Genomic DNA, 13,078 nt, shown 5'->3' on the forward strand with positions numbered 1-13,078 from the left:
GAAGCCAGAAATCCAAGTGGAGAGTTGGACGTTTCCAACCAACCCTGATTTCATAATCAAACATGGCTGCCTTGAGCGATACATGTTATATTTGACCTGGAGTAAAGGAAAAAAACAAAAACACATTCATCGTTTACACACTCAATACCTGTTTCAGTTCATTTTTCTTGTTACAACAAGTAATAAAAATGCGAAAGAATATTGCTGCTAGCTTGTTTTGCTAATCATAGTTAGCCTAGCATATCAGAAGAAGCAGCTACCAGCTTCATTCATGGACTAAGCAGAATATAGAATAAACACCCAATAAATGCAAAAGTAGTGTTCAAGTAGACATGTTTTTTTTCCACATGATGTTATGCATTTTTGTCATTTTTTGTTACAGAGTCACACTGGACTCTGTAAGAAGATTAGCTAGTTTAGTTTCACTACCTCCTCAGGTAGGCATTCTGCAGCCGACTGGCTTAAAGATGCGTGCTGCACTTTTTAAAATAGCAATGTCTAAAGCCTGGGACTTAAACATGCTACACTACAGCAGCTTGGCATTAGGCAAGGCAAGTCTTTATGTTTAGCACGTTTCAGCCACAAGGCGATTCAAGGTGCCTTAGATGAAAAAACCTAAAACAACAAACAAGAGACAATGTATCATACCACACATTGGAGTGGTATGATAAAGGAAAAATAATCAAAATATCAGACTATAATTAATGATGCTCCAGTTATCATTAATCAAAGGCAATGCTAAACAAATGGGTTTAGCTTTGATTCATAGGAAGTTGGAGTTTCAGCGCTTTTGCAATTTTGTTTCTATTCAGGTGAAGTAAGCGATGACAAATCCATGCGCTGATTCATTCTATGCAGCTTAACTCTCGAATGCGCTCACAGTCGTCTGGTGACATTGCGGCATAGAGCTGTGTATTATCTGCGTAGCTATGGTACCTTTTACAACCTCTTGTGTATATTAAATAAGAGAGGCCCCAAAATGGAACCCTGAGGTATTCCGTATGTGATTTTTGTCAGCTCAGATTGACACAAAAAAAAGTCTCTGTTCTTTAAGCCTTTAAACTAGTCAAGTACTGCACCAGAGAGTCCTAACCAGCCCTCCAGTCACTTCAGTTTTGTGAAATCTATATTGGAAATCACAGTTTTACCAGGAAAGACCTGATACTGGCTGACATTTGTGGAAATTTGTTGTTGTGAGAATGCTAAATCAGTGACTGGTTCACCTCTCACGATCCTCATGATGGACGACCAACAGCTAAACAGTGTAAACCTGACTTTCCAAAAGAGAGCAATGGGCTTAGCTCCTATAGTTTTCACACAATGTCAACAAACCTTTTACAGCCAGCTGATTGGCAGTGCACAGCGACAAATGTAGAATGGACAGCTTTGGTTACTTTATGCTTACAGAATCCAGTCAAAAGGCCTTTACAACACAGACCTGGAGTAATGAAAAATCCTTGTGGTTTTCAAAACTTAACCTTTATGTGTGAGAGTAAAAAAAAAAAAAGCTTCTTCAATAAACTTTAGCAGGGAAATCTCCTTCGATCTCCACCTCTTGTTTTTTGTTGCTCCAAAGAGACGAACGACATTTGAGGGAATTACAATGCAATATGAGGGAATAGTTTCATGGTTTTGAAACTATGACTTTTTTTAACCTTCATATACTCCATCACTAATAACCAAATCCATGTCTTTAAGGTTTTAATAAAGTACTTTTATAGATTAGGGTGTGGTCAGAAAACAGTTTGTTTGGGTGAATCTGTCTATTTGCAGAGAGAGAGAGAAAGAGAGAGGTGGGTGAGGGGTGCTGGGAATTAATTTGGGCTGTAAATGGGAAGCTAATCCAGTCCAGGCAAACAAACTGGCCAGCTGGCAGGCACAACACACACACACACACACCCACACGTATATATTAAAACACAGCTGGTAACTAGCCCGTTCCTTGGAGTCAGGCCGTCACCACGGTGACCTGCGGATCAATGACGCAGCAGACGGACAATCCATTGGCAGTGTCGCAGGGGAGGAGGGGGTGAACGCGGAAAAGGGCTTCCCCCCTCTGAAACTATGAGCGGTCACAGATGGCAAACAACCGCTCGGCTGGTCACTTTTCATCAGGAGGCACAGGGAGAGGAGAAGGACGGGGAAAGAAAAGCCTGGCAGCCACGATGAGAAAGAAAAGAGACTGTTCTAACATGCTGGTCAACCCCACTGGCTCTCATTAAAGGCAAAACTGTTCCAAAATAAAGAGTTCCTCTAACCTCTTTTACTGATACAGCTGATCTAATTGAGCATCTGGCATGCATCATAATGCAGCTGTGTCCAGACGTTTCATGCAGAGCGCACACGCCCCATGTTCGGCTACGCAGTGGGTAACAAAACACGAGGGCATTAAACATTTCTTGTTATCTGCCTCTTTTCTTCTATTTTACTTCCACAACACACCACCCAGATCCTACTTTATGGATTTTAGCTCTCGTCTCTCCGTCTTACTCTGCTTCCCAGCCGTCTCCGGGCATCAGCCATCACCCTCTCTCAGGGCTAATTGCTGCTAATGCGTTCTGCATTAAGCTGCGCTCCACTACCAGGAAGACTGGAAGTGGTAGCAAAGAGTGTGTCTGCGTGTGTGCAAAAGAAATAGTAGCCCAGTCAAGTCCACGTTCCCCACCCCCAATTTCATCTACAGCAGGTCTCTTTTTCAGAGTTTCCCCCGGACCATCCCCCATAAAACTCAATGTCCCCTCCTTGAAAAATAGCAACCAGTCAGCCAGATGATGCTGTCCCTTACCAACGCATTCATGCTCCTTCAATTTAATATTGTGTGTTTATTGGGACTGTGTAAAGGAACTCAACAAATACTGTTGTTTGTTTTTGGTGTTTTGTTTATTTGCTCTATTGCAAATTAAATCCTGAAAAGTGCGGCATGTATCTGAGCCTCTTTGGTTCAGAACACTTCAGAACCCCATGTTACTGCAAATATGGCTGCTAGATGTTCAAATATGGCAAATATGGCTGCTAGATGTATATATATATATATATATGTATGTATATATTTAGCATATGGATGCTATTCTTTGCATCCATATGCTAAGAATGACATCCATATGCTATTCTTGGCATATGGATGCTATTCTTATAAATGAATAAAACTACTTTGTGTTGGTTTGTCACATGAAATACTTTAACATTTGAATAGAAAAAAAAAAGAACGTTTAAGTGCCGTGAATGAATTTGCCAGGTTACACGTGAGAGAAAAGAAGATGCAAACGCTACAAACAAACGTGGCGGAAATCAGGCTAGTTTGAGTCATTTGTTGGAGGACGACCTCATTAGACTAGAAATAAAATAAAGAACATTTGCGCCATCTTTGCCTGTTTGAGGAGCAGGAGGCCGTGGTGGGATGGCGTTTGTATTATCACAGGGAGCGGCAAGTCTGTGGAGCAGGCAGTTTCTTCTGAACTATATAACCATCAGCCCACTGGTTGGTTTACTAATAATGAGTGAAAGAACAAAAAACCTAAGTGGTTGACGTCACACGTGCCTGTCACAGCAGCTTTAGGCCTCTGGTAAAATCACAGTCATGAACTTGTAGGGGATCAGTTTGTAAGAGTGTGTGTAAACCACTGCAATGCTCTTTCATTGTTACCATTGATCTGGGCTGCTGTCTGCACCAAAAAAAAAAGTTTTAAAACCCACTTGCCACAACTCTTAAAGCATGAGATCACCCAGTCTAATCGCTTTGGGCAACTTCAGTCGGCTAGAGTAAAACAGAGATCGCATGCTGTTTTATTTCAATAACGTAAATAAAGTTGGCTGGCGCTACCAACTTGACCACATGACAAATATAACGAGCTTCTTGTTGCGGCCCCTTTGACTTGAAGAGTTGATGGTTCAAAGTTTTCAAGAGGTGAACTCAAAAATAAATTCGCTGGAAGTCAGATTTTCAATTTGGGAAAACTTCCCCACCTTATTTTTTTTCCCAAAAAGAAAACAATCATGGACGCCCCGTGTTTTCAAAGGGCTCTGGGTGAATTTGCTCTTTTGCCTTTTCAGATCCACGTTTGAATTTGATGCTTCACTCTGTCCTTCTTCCTTTACATACTTATATTTTATATCCTTGCATTTTAATGCAATGGCAGTACATCATCTTGAACAAGCTCAAATCTTATATGTTGTTTAATTTAATCATTTTCTGAAGACTTTGAATCACAATGAGTTTTCACTGATTGTGGTACTGATCTACTGATGGAGCAGCTTACGAGAGATTCTGACCAAAAATTGACCTCTTCACGGTAGATATTATCTACTAGAGTCATGTAACTGCATTTCCTTACAGTAGAGTAAGAGAACCTGATAAAACAATGCTTTAACTCTGTCAAAGCAGGTACAAATGAACCTAAAAGCAGATGCAAACGGAGGCATGGTGGGCACAAAATATTCTATAACAGTTCTTTTTAATACTTAAATAACTCGGTACAAAACACAACCACAAAGCTTTAGGTTATGAGGTGACAAACTGCTGAAATCACTGACATCCTTTTAAAAGCAGAATTAGCTGCCCTATTAGTATACTCCACTGGCACTTCTCCAAGTTTGTGCCTCATTATCGTGATCTGACACAAAGCACTCCCAACATGTGTGGAAGAACTGTGAGTTCTTCCAAATAAAAGATGTTGTTCACATTAGCTAGCCCGGTAAGCTAGCCTAGTCAGTAGAGAACCTTTAAGTTTTTCAATAAACATTATTAATTTGAACTCCGGTGTGAATTATGGTTCTAATATGGTTTAATTTGAACTTTTTAATAAATAATAAGCTGAGATGAAAAGATGATTAAAAAGCTTTTATCTATTAGGAAGCTGGTAGCAGCTAGCTTGTACGCTTCTCACCAGGAATATCTTGGACTAGCTTTGAATAAAAAAATGATTAAATGTCTGAATAAATCCTGAACGCTGAAGCTGTAATGAAGACCACGTTTGCCTCCAAGTATGAAACGCGCGGCCAAAAATAAAGTTCAAAAGCAAGCAATAAAAGAAAATGCCAGCAATTAGCCCCAGAGTTTTGCATGAAGTAAAAACTTGATATATTAGGGCCATGTGAACTGCAACGAATGTTTTACCAACATTGGTTGGTTTTGCAGCGTTGCCTTGACATGCGAAGGCCCCACAAACAAGAACGTGACGCTTTAAGGTCTCATCATAGAATTTACTGCGCAGAAACGACACAAGCTCAAACAACCTCCGTGTTAGACATGCGTAAAACACCTTAAATACGTATTAACCTCATAAATATACTACATTCAGCCTTGTTTGTCACTGATCTGGTGGTTGTAAACATCAGAATCATTCCCCTGACAGGAGATATGAGCGGGTTTGAGGGAAGTTTTCTGTAGCTTTGTTTTTAACTTATGAAAATCCAACACATCAGCCCTGTGTTCAAATGGTATGTTCTCTTTGTTTGGAGAGAGGCAAGCAAAGTGTCAGATTATAGAAGTCGTATTGATATCACAGAAAAAGGAAGTACTGCCACAATGATCACTTTCACAAAAATCAAGTTACATTGAAAAGTGCATTGGTTTGAGGAAAAATAATTTTTATTTCACTGAAAAACTCAGGCAATAAACCTCCTGGAACAGAAAGGTTTGATTTTCCCACATTTTTTAAATATGAGATTATGCTGCACAGGTAAAAAGTTAATTTATTTCAAGTGTTTTCAGTTGAAAACATCTTTACCGTTACACATGGTGCAGCATCATGCTGTGGAGAAGTGAAATAAATAAATCAATAAATAAATAAATAAATAAAACATTTTAGAAATTCTGCAAAAAACAAATTTAAAACAAATTTGTTTTAAGTTACTCTGGCCATATGTGAAGCTCCTCATCAAGCTGATTTTATAAAAGCTTATTTTAGATGCAGAAAGAACCTTGGCAGTGAGGTCCGGGTTCAGCAAGTCTGCATTTAGCTGGCAGCCAGGGTGTAAGCACAAACACACACACACACACCCCTACACATACACTGTTGTGATACATGAGCGGGTGTCTTTCCAGGACAGTATTCCAAGCACTTGGCAAGCGCAGATTCCCAGTGAAGAGTGTTGACAACACAGTACTTAACCAGAGACCTCACACTTACAACCATAAATCAGTCCACACGTAAACACACCTTAAAGCCCTGCCTACCTAAGATTTCTGATGACAGAAACTAACTCTGCATCTGCATGAATGGGCTTTGTCACGGCATGGTTTTAAATGACCGGATGACTCGTCCATACGTTCAGACATGCGGACGTATACACGTGTGAAAATACGGAGGCAGAAATATTTCCCAGCCCGTCCCAGTTTGTGTGACTGTAGCATCAGCGAGGACAGGCGCTGCTCTCAGCTTTATTCTCCAATCTGTTCACCTTGTAAATGGGACCCACCTATTCTGCCTCCTCCCCATCACAGAAGCACAGCATTACCACAGCCCTGTAAATCAGTAAGTGGGACCTGCAGACCTTTGATCGCCAAAACAGTCATCGTTTTCCTGAAGGAAAAACCTCCTGAGTCCAAACGCTAACGCAACATAACTGTTTTGTTATGTCAAAAGAGCATTTAAGTATAAATGCTCTTTTGACGAGCACGAGCATAATAAATCGTCTGAAAACACCTTTTAAGTTGTAAAAGTGATGATTGACGGTGATCTAGCGTGCAGTTCTGGAGGAAAGTTATCAGTTTTTGTGTCACACAGAGCTAACACAGTGTGGAAATGAGAGGATAAAAGTTGATGTCCATTTAAAGTAAACTAAACTGTATGAATGAGATCCAGGAAGAGAAGCTCAGAGCCAAAGAGCAAGAGTGATTATTACAACGAAAAGAGGAAGGGGAAGTGGTGCAGGAGGAAGAGGAGCTGCTACATGTCTCAGTGTGCTTTAAATGGCCATTTGGTCATTTGACACACTGTTTTGTTTAAAGGTTTGAAGATCGTCAAACAATATGCGATTCAAACGTTCACGTCACGAAAAATACAAAAGTTCTAAATAATGAAACTAAAACTTGTCAGCATTGATGAGCTGTGCTCTCTCCTACATGCCAGTGAACAAGTTGATACACGTTAGAGATACATTTATTACAAGTGCACTGAAACTGTTTCTCCCTTCTTTGATGGCACGCCTTCATCAATTTATTGCATTCCAGTCACTGAAAGGGCGGTGGCACAGCAAAGGGATCCTTAAGGTCAATCCACTCTAGAAATGATTGATTCACAAATTTAAAGGGTGTCAAAAAAGACAGAGTGGTCATTCCCCACTCAGTCCATCTTACCCCTGCGTCTGCAGTGTGACCTGTGCGTTTGACCTAATATTGTATGGTTTGGGATCCACAGAGCACATAAATTAAACAGTAGCGTCAGCATCAAATCCAGTTAAAGTTATATATGAGATTATTAAATAAAGTGAATTTATTACTTGAAGGGAAATGGGAGTGAGACATGGTTTCAGATGCAAGTCTTAGGCCTTTGCTGCCTTTACGGGGAGGAGCCCTTTCATGCTTTGCTCCATTAATTGTCACTGAAATACTTGTCTAATTGCTAAGAACAGGTGCGTGAATCATTTATTTGACTTATATCTAGCTCTACACATGCATATAAATGTGTATAGAACATTACAACACGGGATTAGACCTTCTAGGCCTCACCACAGCAATCCCTTCCCTTTTATTTTCTCCAATCCTTTGCTACTATCGCCTCCCTCTCGTCTCACATCGCGAGCACAGCCCTCCGCGCACGGGCAAAAGCGCGCACGCGACGTGCCTCAATGCATGACGCTCGACCAATCAGGAGCGCCATTCCGAAAGTTTACCTTTTATGGCTAGAGCCGGACAGCTGGCGTGGTATAAATACAGAGCGCCCACAGCTAACGGATTCACTCTCGGCGCCGTCACACACGCAGCTCGTGCGGGATATCATTTGCCTGAAACCGGTTCCCTTAAAGCGAAAAGCCCCCCCACACCCAAAGGTAAGCCGACAGAAATTGAATTTTACATCATTCTAATTTTAGAACGCTTTAAAATGTAAACATTGCGGATAATTTTGTATAATTGGGTGGGATTTAATTTTTTTCGGCAATATGTGATACTGACCACGAGGTTCTTTGTCTAGTCTCTCAAAACCGTCTGCAATTGTACAACTAGCAATATATAAACCACTTTTATCTGCCTTTGTTGCTGAACCTCGGATATGGAGGCTTTTATGGCTAGAAAACGTGGAAAATTAGTGCTTCGTGGATGCTTTAATTGTTACCGGCTTGCGGCTTATAATGACTCCTGATATGGTATTGCTACTTGCGGTGGGCTTTGTGTAAGTGGTTAACATGAGCTGTAGTTAATGGTAGCATAAAATGTATTTCTGTGGTGGTTTAACACTTCTGATCTGGGCTTGTCTGGATCAGGGCTGCTCCCTTTGTGCGCCCGATCTAGCGGGGTGTGACCTACTTTAGCATAAGAGCTTAGCCACATCATGCTAACACGCCCTTCAGACTTCAATCATTAACGGCCGCTTCTTGGGCGCATTAAATATAACTTGACGATTTTAAAATGATTTTACATCTTTCAGTCAATTCCTGAAGTAAAGTTTAAGTTAACGCCGCTTAAATTCAAATTTAAGACACAAGTTGAGCGATGGACTTGAACCGTTAAAATTGTTGCTTTGACAGTTAAAGATGAAGGGAAGGAAATGGCGAATGACTAATCACTCTGAGCTAGTAAAGGTGTGGCTTTCAGGAAATGGTGAGTTAGCCGTGCCCTTGTGGCAAATGAAGTCAGAAGTTTATTATGCAACAGTTTTTTTTCTCTTTTTTTTCAGTCGTAATCATAAAATTCCCTTGCGTTATTTATTTTTATTTATTTAAACTTTTATATGGGTGAGCCAGACGGCCTGGCTGAATAGTCGGTCCGAACTATGACGCAGTGATATTGAAGCAAATATTTCTGACCGGGGTGGGGGGTATTGAGCCACAATGGGAGGGAGAGAGGGGGGCGGATTGAAGTGTAACTTTAATGAACCGGAGGGAGTGGTCTCACTGAGCCGGGTCTCCTAATGTCGACTTTTTTTTTTTCTTGTCGTATTCTGGCCGCGTGCCACACTGCCGGTAGCCAAAGCGGCTCAAAACCGAACCATGTCCTTATATGGTAACAACAGAATGCAGCAGCACTTCCTTTTGTCTGACTGGTCGGAATGTGGGTTGGGAGCTCCACCTAGTGGTCGCCTTGGCGCACTGCAGTCAGGAACAGGAAGCGAGACTTGTGACTGCAGACCAGCTGGTTCCCAGTGACTGAGTTGACGGGTTTGTTTGCTGCTCCTTTACAGTTCAGCCATGGAAGATGAAATCGCCGCACTGGTTGTTGACAACGGATCCGGTATGTGCAAAGCCGGATTCGCCGGAGACGACGCCCCTCGTGCTGTCTTCCCATCCATCGTTGGTCGCCCAAGGCATCAGGTTAGTGATGAACACTTTAGTAGATTAAAGTTTCAGTTATGACTAAAGGTATCGCGTTTAAGAAATTGTATCCTATAAAGTATACAATTTAATCTAAATTTAAAATTGCTGTGTTTCAGGGCGTGATGGTTGGTATGGGCCAGAAGGACAGCTATGTAGGTGATGAAGCCCAGAGCAAGAGAGGTATCCTGACCCTGAAGTACCCCATCGAGCACGGTATTGTGACCAACTGGGATGACATGGAGAAGATCTGGCATCACACCTTCTACAACGAGCTGAGAGTTGCCCCTGAGGAGCACCCCGTCCTGCTCACAGAGGCCCCTCTGAACCCCAAAGCCAACAGGGAGAAGATGACCCAGGTACATAGTTGCTTTCATTCAGTTGAACTTGAAAGTTGCCCAATACCTCTTCAGGTTCCTTCTCCATTCTCACTTCCTCCTTCCTCCTCCTCTAGGATCTCTCTACTATAAGATGATCTGTCATCAGCAGGTCTCCTGTGTGCTTTTATTTGCACTTGTGACTAAGATTTAGCAGAGCTGGTGGCTCAGTATTTTAAGTCTGATATGCACAAGTGTGAAGGAATGTAGTTTCTGCACTTGTTCTACTAACTTCAGTCTGAAGCTCACTCTATTGCATGTAGTGAATGCAGTGGCCACAAAGTCCTGAGGGGTCATGTGAGTGTGCTAATGGGTTTCTTTCTGTCCTTGCAGATCATGTTTGAGACCTTCAATACCCCCGCCATGTACGTTGCCATCCAGGCCGTGCTGTCCCTGTACGCTTCTGGTCGTACCACTGGTATCGTCATGGACTCCGGTGATGGTGTGACCCACACAGTGCCCATCTATGAGGGCTACGCCCTGCCCCATGCCATCTTGCGTCTGGATTTGGCCGGCCGCGACCTCACAGACTACCTCATGAAGATCCTGACAGAGCGTGGCTACTCCTTCACCACCACAGCTGAGAGGGAAATCGTGCGTGACATCAAGGAGAAGCTGTGCTATGTCGCCCTGGACTTCGAGCAGGAGATGGGTACTGCTGCCTCCTCTTCATCCCTGGAGAAGAGCTACGAGCTCCCTGACGGACAGGTCATCACCATCGGCAATGAGAGGTTCCGTTGCCCAGAGGCCCTCTTCCAGCCTTCCTTCCTCGGTATGTTTGCCAACTTTAAACCATCTTCTGATTGAAGAGCAAATGTGTTGTGCACCACTTGCTAACTGGTAACTCTGCTCACAGGTATGGAGTCCTGCGGAATCCATGAGACCACCTACAACAGCATCATGAAGTGCGACGTCGACATCCGTAAGGACCTGTACGCAAACACCGTGCTGTCTGGAGGTACCACCATGTACCCTGGCATCGCTGACAGGATGCAGAAGGAGATCACAGCTCTGGCCCCATCCACCATGAAGATCAAGGTGAGCTGGTTTCACAGGTTCTGACTGTCTTCTGCCACAATGCAGTAGGAATATGGTGTCTTAATACCTGCTACCTTGTGTTCCTGCAGATCATCGCCCCACCAGAGCGTAAATACTCTGTCTGGATCGGAGGCTCCATCCTGGCCTCCCTGTCCACCTTCCAGCAGATGTGGATCAGCAAGCAGGAGTACGATGAGTCTGGCCCCTCCATCGTCCACCGCAAATGCTTCTAAACAGACTGTTCCTCCTCCCCGTTCCCCAAACACCCAACAACTTCAGCTCTGTGCAGAACAACCACATTTCTCATACACACTCAGGCGCAGAGCCTAGACGACAACTCATTGGCATGGCTTCAGTTATTTTTGGCGCTTGACTCAGGATTTAAAAAAAACTGGAACGATGAAGGAGACGGTAATGTTTAGGTTTTTGGCTAGGTTTGAAGGAAACCCCTAAGGTTCTGCAGTTGTCTCTGGGGGGCTTAAAAAAAATGTACATTTTGTCATTCCAAATGTTTAAATGCGTTGTTCAGACACATGATTCCAAATGTTAACTGCATTGTTCAGACACGTATTTGCCTCTGTGAAGGCTGCCCAGTGGTTGGCGCATACTTAAACATGGTTGGTAGTATCGCTTGTATGTAAATTTATGTCTGGGTTTTTGTACTTTTCAGCCTTAAAATGATTTTGGTCCTGTTTAATTTTTTTTGTTATGCAAAACCCAATTGTGACCTTCTTCCCCATTGGAGGTTTCATCTCTGGGGTGGTGGGGTAAGGGGTCTCAAAGTGACGGTAATATGGGGTACCAGACCGGTGGGGCCAACCTGTACACTGACTAAACAATCCCAATAAAGTGCACATGTGTTCCAACATAATGTCTTGACTGTCTTCTTCTGGGTCTGTAGTTCTGACTTCACCTTTTTACTTTAGTCTTAAGTTGGTCAAATTGAATTGCTAGCATATCTGCCATGAGAAAGCAGCACTATTATGCAAAAATACCTAGTGAAGCAACTGAAATGTAGCAAAATATTTCCATTGTACAAAAACTTTCAAACTAAACTCAAGTGGCTCTTGTAAAGTGAGGTCCTACTGAAATGTAAACCATTTTTCAGGGTTTACCAATTTGGTCATTAAATCTGACTATTAAAAAAATAAAACTTTAACCAAGCAATCAATACATGCACTAAATTCTTGTCTAAACCTGTGATCAATCCCAGTTTCATCACTTTATACCTCTGCTACAAATCCTCCCAACCTAGCTGAAATGGGCATGTTTGGACACTAGATGGCAGCAAAACTTATTTTTGTGGAACTCTGCTTTCTAAGACCTTGTGCGGGAATTAAAGCTCAGTAAAAAGTTACAAATGCGAACTTGCTGTTCCCATTTACACATCTAAAACATCTCCACTTTAAACCTCAGAGACGAAAGATGGATGCTGAAGTTAGTGGTTGCTCACACTTCTGCGCATCCATTTCCTGTTTCCGTGGATGACATCAAATTATGCGCTTCCTCTGTTCGGTTTGTCCCAGTTGGATGAGTGTTGGACACGGAAGTTATTTAAATTCGCACCGCTATAAACAGAAGCGTGGCTAATATCTAAGATTTATCCCCGCCTCCTCTTCCCTCCGTCCCACCGCAGCTCCACTGTTTCTGCTGAGGCTGCTTCTCTCTGATATTTTACTGCAGCGCCAGCAAAACACCGACTGCTGCCCCGCAAACAATGCCTGCTGGAGAAAGGGGGTGCGCGCACGTTTTCATGTAAATTAGCCTAGCTTTGCTCCATTTTCCCCCTCTTGTCTGTTTTCGTGCGCAGGTGTACGTCAACGACGCACGAAATGACACCAGAGGTCTGGTGGTCTGACTGTGCGCCTCTATTAAAGCGGCCATGTTGGAACCGCTTTAACAGAGGAGACTAAAAAGCTACAAAAATAATCAGCGAGCTCTTGCATTCCTCTGCTTCCTGACAATCACAGCGTGTAGTTCTGTCGTTTCCCCGACAGGTGGGGGTGTTGATCCATTTTATCTGCCTTACAGGAATAGTGGGTGAAAGGCAGCTGGAGGGCTGACATAAGGAGGCCAAAGGAGAGTAATAAATCACACTTAAAATACCGCAGATCTTGTTTTCTAATCCACATCCAGCAGAGGGTGACACTCACACTAAGAGTGGATGACTTCAACTACACAAAGTTGCAAAAGTA

General features: G+C 42.7%; 1 protein-coding gene across 1 annotated transcript; it reads left to right on the plus strand.

Annotated features, from left to right (window-relative positions):
• Positions 1–7,840: 7,840 nt before the first annotated feature.
• Positions 7,841–11,754, plus strand: actb2 (actin, beta 2). The gene is made up of 6 exons (XM_028041894.1): positions 7,841–7,989; positions 9,339–9,468; positions 9,588–9,827; positions 10,179–10,617; positions 10,702–10,883; positions 10,973–11,754. The coding sequence occupies exons 2-6, from the start codon at positions 9,346–9,348 to the stop codon at positions 11,114–11,116; spliced, it is 1,128 nt and encodes a 375-aa protein (XP_027897695.1). The 5' UTR covers positions 7,841–7,989; positions 9,339–9,345; the 3' UTR covers positions 11,117–11,754.
• The last annotated feature ends 1,324 nt before the right edge of the window (positions 11,755–13,078 follow it).

Source organism: Xiphophorus couchianus, chromosome 16, assembly GCF_001444195.1.
Source record: "Xiphophorus couchianus chromosome 16, X_couchianus-1.0, whole genome shotgun sequence".
Classification (NCBI taxonomy): Eukaryota; Metazoa; Chordata; class Actinopteri; order Cyprinodontiformes; family Poeciliidae; genus Xiphophorus; species Xiphophorus couchianus.